The sequence below is a fragment of the Podarcis raffonei genome, chromosome 2 (genome assembly GCF_027172205.1).
Source record: "Podarcis raffonei isolate rPodRaf1 chromosome 2, rPodRaf1.pri, whole genome shotgun sequence".
Lineage (NCBI taxonomy): Eukaryota > Metazoa > Chordata > Lepidosauria > Squamata > Lacertidae > Podarcis > Podarcis raffonei.
Window position 1 is genome coordinate 6,364,794 of NC_070603.1, and position 7,265 is coordinate 6,372,058.

A 7,265-nucleotide genomic window follows, 5' to 3' on the forward strand; every position below is an offset into this window, starting at 1 on the left:
TTTCAGCCAGCAGAAAGCTGCTGCTTCATAGTACAATTTTAAGTCCGGCAGGGCAAACCCCCCTCTTTCTTTTGCATCAGTTAATATCTTAAATTTTATTCTGGGCTTTTTGCCCTGCCAGACAAATCTAGATATATCTTTCTGCCACTTCTTGAAACAGTCCATTCTGTCCAGAATCTGCAATGTTTGAAACAAAAACAACATTCTTGGCAAAACATTCATCTTGATAACAGCAATTCGGCCTAACAAGGAAAGTCTCAGATTCGACCATATTTCTAAATCTTTCTTAATTTCTGTCCAACATTTCTCATAATTATCTTTAAATAAGTTCACATTCTTAGTTGTTAAATTAACCCCCAGATATTTCACTTTATTTGCTACCATTAATCCAGTTTCACTCTGAAACTTCTCTCTTTCCTCCACTGTTAGGTTTTTCCCCAATACCTTTGTTTTTTGTTTGTTTAGCTTAAAACCTGCTACTCGACCAAAAACTTGTATTATCTCCAAAACTCTTTTAGTACTAATGTCTGGCTCTTGCAAAGTTAGTACTAAATCATCTGCGAACGCTCTCAACTTATATTGTTTAGCTCCGACCTGAATCCCTTTAACCAGCTGGTCCCCTCTAATCATATTTAATAACACCTCCAGAACAGATATGAAAAGTAATGGGGATATTGGGCACCCCTGTCGTGTCCCTTTTTCAATAGCAATTTCCTCAGTAACCACATTATTTACAATTAGTTTTGCTTTTTGTTCAGAATAGATTGCACCTATACCATTCTCAAAACCCTGGCCTACCCCCATTCCTTTGAGATTCTTTTTCATAAAACTCCAAGAGATATTGTCAAAGGCTTTCTCAGCGTCCACAAATATTAATACTGCCTTCGTATTAATATTGTTTTCGAGTAACTCCATAATGTCTATTATATTTCTCACATTGTCAGATAAGTGTCTTCCCGGGAGAAAGCCTGCCTGGTCTTTATGAATCTCACCCACCAAAACCCTCTTCAATCTTTTTGCCAAAATGTCTGCAAAAATTTTGTAATCCACATTGAGCAATGATATAGGGCGGTAGTTCTTAATCTGGTTCTTTTCAGTCTCAGATTTTGGTATAAGTGTAATGTATGCTTCTTTCCACGATTCAGGTGCCTTCTTCCCCTCTAAAATTTCATTGCAGACTTCCTTAAACGGTTGAATCAACCAGTCTTTCAAAACTTTGTAGTATCTGGAAGTCAAGCCATCTGGTCCTAGAGATTTTCCCAATTTCATATTTTGAATGGCTCCCTCTATTTCTTGCTCAGTTATTTTCTGGTTCAAAGTCACTTTACTTTGTTCAGATATTTTTTGTAATCCATATTTTTTAAGAAATTCCTCTATCTCTTTTTCGTCCACCGGCCCTTGTGCATAAAGTTTTCTGAAATAACTCTGAAAGCAGTTTCTAATCTCATTTGGCCTGAAAATGTTCTTTCCTTCAACCTCTAAGCTTGTAACCATATTCAACTTTTGCCTTTTCTTCAATTGCCATGCCAGAAGCTTCCCACATTTATCTGCCGATTCAAATGTCTTTTGTCTCATTTGTTTTATTTTCCATTCTATCTCCTGGTTCATCAATCCCATATACTGTCTCTGGTAAAACTTTATTTCTCTTAAAATTTCATGGGACTTTGGCTTTGATCTCAATTTCTTTTCACCTTCTTTTATTTTTTCCAAGATCCTATCTTTCTTTTCATTCTGTCTCTTCTTTTTTAAAGTATTCTGCTGTATCAAAAATCCTCTCATGACGGCTTTACTTGCGTCCCAAATTGTTCTTTTCTCCACCTCTGTTTTCAGATTTATCTCAAAATAGTCCTTCATAGTTTTCTGGGCCTTTCTGTACACCTCTTCATCTCTAAATAGGGAGTCATTCATCCTCCATCTGAAGGAACCAGCTGTTGTTATGTTCATTTCCATCTTTACAGCATTATGGTCGGAGCAAGTCTTTGGGCAGATTTCCACTTTTTTTATCTTAGGTGCCATCCCACTAGTTACCCAAATTTGGTTGATTCTGGTCCAGGTCATTTTTGCTTCAGAGAAAAAAGTTCCCTCTCTCTCCAAAGGGTTTCTTGTTCTCCAAATGTCAATCAAGTCCATATTATCTGTCATTTCAAAAAAAGTCTTAGGTAGTCTCCCGTCCTTAGAAACCACCTGTCTTAGTGCTTTGTCCATATTTGTAGAGACCACTCCATTCATGTCTCCCATCATAATTACATTGTAATCCAAATAGTCCATTAATGTCCCATGTAGTTTCTTAAAGAACTCTGACTTCCCTTCATTTGGAGCATAAATCCCAATTATCAATAATTTTTCTCCTTGGACTTGTATTTCAATTGCCAAATATCTTCCTTGTTCATCTTTAAACATCAACTTAGGGGCCAATTTTTCCTTAGCATAAATCACCACTCCTCTTTTTTTCACTTTGTCTGATGAAATAAATTCCTGTCCCAGTCTTTTATTAACAAGTAATTTTCTATGTATTCTAGTCACGTGGGTTTCTTGTAAACAAATCAAGTCCAATTGTTCTTTTTTTAAAATATGAAAAACCTCACGTCTTTTTCTGGGAAGGTTCAAACCATTACAATTCCAACTTAAAAATTGTAAAGCCATCTTGTTGTTTACTTAGTTACTCCTCCAACTGCCCCCAACAATTGTTCTTCCTTTGTTGGGGTTTTAAGTCCAAATGTCAAGTTCGAAATATCCGCTAAGTCCTTTGCCTCAGTAGTCAGGTCCACCACTTCCTTCACGAGGTCCTCTTCGTTTCTTTCCAAAAATTGTTCTTTATCTTGCACTGTTTTTATTTTGGTTTTTCCCCCTTTGTAATTAAAAGACAAGCCTTGTGGGAACTCCCATCTGTATATTATGTTATTCTTCTTCAACAAAGTGGTCAGGTCCTTGTAGTAAGTTCTCGCTTCCAAGATGTATTTAGGAATATCCTTATAAATCTGCACAAAGGAATTTTCAATCTCAAGAGATCTTTGAAATTGTAAATTTAATATTTTATCTCTCTCCTCCTTAGATCTCAAAGTTATCAGGCAGTCCCTTGGGTTTTTCTTATTTTGTCTTCTGCCCAGTCTGAAGGCCGTGACTATCTTGAATTCCTCCTCTTTCGAATTTACTTGCCAAAATTCCGAAAATTCTTTTGTGAGGAACCCTACCAAATTGTCCTGTTCGCTTTCTGGGACTGCTCTCAATCTCAGATTCCTCTCCTTTCTCTGAAGTTCCATTAAAGACAGGGCCGCCTCATGTTCCTCCAGTTTTTTACAAACTGGTTCTAACTTTACTTGTGTGGATTCTGCAATGGTTTTTGCCTCTTCAGCAGTCTTACGAATTGCAACGTTTTCTTCAATTAATTTATTTATAGTCTCTGTATTAGATGCAACACTTTTGGTATTTAAATCTAGCTTCTCTGATAACTCTGTCAACTGTTTAGAATTTTCTGTGCCTTGCTTGGTCAAAGCTTCTAAGGACTCATTAATTTTTATTAATGCTTGTGTCACTGTATCCATCCCTTTTTCCTGCCCTTCTACACCTGCAAGGGCTAAGCCTGATATAGAACCTCTTTTCCTTTGTGCAATTTTTGTTTTAGCTCTTGTTTTCATCTCATCTTCTTGGCCACTCATGTCCCAAGGTCGTTCCCACGGGAATTATTTCCAGATGGAAAACTCCACTGACTTGCTCTTTACACACTTGACTTTATGGCTATTTTCCCACAACCCTCTAGAGGGAGCAGCTCACAGTTCAAGGTACAGAGAAACAAAGAGAAAAATGGCTACAACTCTCCCAATAAGTTTCCACTAAAAAGGCTGTCAGTTTGTATCTCCAACCAAACTCCTAACAATAGCAAATAAAGTCCCAACTTTGTATCGAGCACGCAAGGCACCAACTTTGTTTCCAATTTCAAATGACAGTTTCCAGTCCCGGTGACTTACTCTTCTTTTAAAGCAGTCCTTTCCCAAGGGTTTAAAACGGCAGAGAAATCTTTTTCCTTTCACCTCTTTCAGACAGGTAATACAAGTTCAAAATTCATCCCCCCCCGCTCCTGCTGCTAAGGGGAGAGGTTCAAGTTCAATGTCTGGGTTAAATGGTAATAGAATTATCTTCCGTCAAATTGCAGCCTGTATGTCGTTACTTTAGCTGTCATGCAGTCCGGGAAAGGCAGACTTCCTTATTTTAACTCTTTCCCGTTTTCGGCCAAATTTTTAAATTTCTTGCTTTAAATCCCAAAAGTTTTCCAGTCCTACTCACAGGTAATTTGTAAATCCAAATGCCAGGAAGGAATCGGCGCTCTCCGTTATGGCGACGCGGCTTCACTCCACGGGCTGGGTAGCGACTCTCAGCACCGCGCTCTCACCCGATGCTGCTCCGGAGCCTTTAAAAAGGCTCCTTCACAGTAACGGGGGGCGCTTAAGGTGCCCACCGAGTCTCCTTGTTCACAGGCTTCTGCGCCTGTGATTTTAGGGGTCCCCGCTTCGCCGTAGCGGTCAGACCCGAACTCGCGGAGTAGTCTCCCCGAGCGGAGCTCAGCAGGAGACCGCCATTAAACGCTGGCACCGACCGGAAGTCCCCATTTAAAAAAAAAAAAAGTATTAGAGACAACTAAAATCAATAAGGCAATGAATGGGGAAGGAATTCCATGGGGTCTCCTTAATTCAGCCTCTGTCAAGAGCTGCTAGGATTGCCAAATAACCTGAAAGATTATTGCTTTATGCCTTTGACAGCAGCTTGTTCTGTGAAGTCACACAGTGAAACTTCATTATGTATGAAGATAAATGTTCCTGTCTGATAATGTCCACAGATACAAGAGACCATAATCAATGCTGCAAGATTTTAATTTTAAAAAATTTAATTAAAAATGATCAACCTGATTCTAAAAGCACAGATGCAAGATATCATAATCAGTGTTGCAAGATTTTAATTTTAACTGACAAGCAGCTGCAGGACCTCAAACTGATTAGCCAGCATTTGCAGTGTAGGAGAAGCCTCTGGAGTCATTTGGCTGATCTACACTGAATTTTTCCTCCTCATGGCAGGTGGGAAAGGAGGCAATTTAGATGGGGGGAAATACTTGGGAGAAGAAGGGAGCAGAGCAGTTATATTGCAATATCTTTTAAGATGCTTCCCATTTAAACGTGTTTGGGGAGCCCAGAGCAGAGAATATGGAAGGTATAACCTTCTGGATCAGACCAATGTCTCTTCTCAGCCACCATTCAGTTACCAGCAGATGACTTCTCGAAAGCAGCAATCAAGCGCACTCTCCCTTCCTGTCTTGGCTGTCCAATCCACTTTTAAAACCATCCAAGTGGGTGGGCATCCCTATCTCCTGTGGCTGTTAGATCTATATTTTAATTAAGAGAAGTACTTTCTATTAGCTGTCCTGGACCTTCCAACATTCATTAGATGTCCATGAGTTCTAGTGTTGGAGAATGAGAAGCAGTGTGGTGCAGTGGTTAGAGTTTCAGACTAGGACCTAGGAGACCTGGGTTCAAATCTCCACTTGGCATACTGCTCATTGGGTGAGGTCCCATTGGCTGGGGGCATGTACCAGTTTCAGAATTCAGATTTCTTCTCTGCTTCTACCTCTGATGCCCTCTAGGTGGTAGTAGGAGGGAACAGATGCTTCCAGTTAGGCTGGGCATGGAATATTTGCTCATTAAATTCAGAAAAAAGAGGAGAAATACAAGTACGTTTGCCCTTCTGTGTGTGTGTGGTGTGTACACACATCTACACACAAACACACACACATTTTTCTTATGAATATAAAAAGACACTTTTATGGGCTTCTTATAAATGGAGAAAGAGAGAGGGCAAGAAAGAAAGCAAAAAGTGGAGCTATATTTCCTGATGTGCACAATTGATTTGCTTAAATTGGAAAAACATCTCTTGATCTTGTACTTCTCATTGTATTCTCCAGTTCATCACATGACAAAATATGTCATATGTGTTTAAAAATCAGGTCAATAAAGAATCACTAAAGAATGGGGGAAATACGTGGATTATTTAAAAAATATTTGCAAACATTTAACTACATTAGCAGGAAGAACACAACACAAGAAGTTAAATAATAACTTATTTGGAAACCAGACAGTAACAATTATAAGGAACTATAGGGGAAATGCAGTGATAAAAGTGAAACCAGAAGATGAAACAGAAGGGGAGGAGGGAAATCCAATTATGTTTTTATTTCTGAAGATGTACTGCATTTCAGATCTTTTGTAAAACTGAAAACTCGAAAAATAAAATTAACAAACAAAACAAATTGGGGATTGGACCTTGAGCAAGTGCAATATGTGATGCAGTGATGGCAAAATAAGGCATATGACCTGTTGGATGCTAATGCTGGGCTTGCACAATATCTGAGCTTAGTGTTGCTTATGTCTAGATATTTATAGGATGATACTGTTTCTCTTCATTTGGTTGTTCAGTGAATAAGCAGCTAGCTAGAGCTATTGTTTATACTTGTTTTAGCTTGCCTCTGCTGCAAGCAGCTCATTGCTTCGTTTCTCCTTCCCCTCAATTACACTGCGAGGGAGGCTAAATAGAGCAGTGAGCTTCATGGTGGAGCAGGGGTTGGGATTTGGTTTCTCCAAGGCTTGCTAGGTCCCTGTGTGCCCCACTCTTGCAAGCTTATTGCCTGCTGGTTTTAGCCATGTGGCTCTACCTGGCTGCCCTGCTGGGGCTTTACTTCCTTCGCCGATTGTACCAGGAGAGACAGACGGTGGAGAACCTGACGGAAAAATATGTCTTCATCACGGGCTGTTCCTCTGGCTTTGGGAACCATCTTGCCAGGCATCTGGATGCCCGGGGTCTGCGGGTGCTGGCAGCCTGTCTCACGCAGAAGGGGGCAGAGCAGCTGGGCAAGGCCACCTCAGAGCGCTTGAAAACCACCATTCTGGATGTCACCAGTACAGAGAGCGTTGCGGCAGCAACGGAGTGGGTGAAAGAACAAGTGGGGAACAAAGGTAGCTTTTTGTTGTTTTGTTTCCATGCTCTGGATCAGGCCAGGGATTATCTGTATCATCATCTGCTTATCTTTACTCCACTTTCCCACAAAATGTGACCTGAGTGACTCCCAATACAGTGGTACCTCGTGTTAAGTACCTAATTCGTTCCAGAGGTCTGTTCTTAACCTGAAACTGTTCTTAACCTGAAGCACCACTTTAGCTAATGGGGCCTCCTGCTGCCGCTGCACCGCCGGAGCACAATTTCTGTTCTCATCCTGAAGCAAAGTT

The 7,265-nt window shown here is 40.2% G+C and overlaps 1 protein-coding gene across 1 annotated transcript; it reads left to right on the forward strand.

Annotated features, from left to right (window-relative positions):
• The first annotated feature begins 6,682 nt into the window (after positions 1-6,682).
• LOC128405435 (17-beta-hydroxysteroid dehydrogenase type 6-like) lies at positions 6,683-7,265 on the forward strand. Its single transcript, XM_053372079.1, has one exon. It carries the CDS (start codon positions 6,683-6,685, stop codon positions 7,091-7,093), a length of 411 nt encoding a protein of 136 aa, XP_053228054.1. The 3' UTR covers positions 7,094-7,265.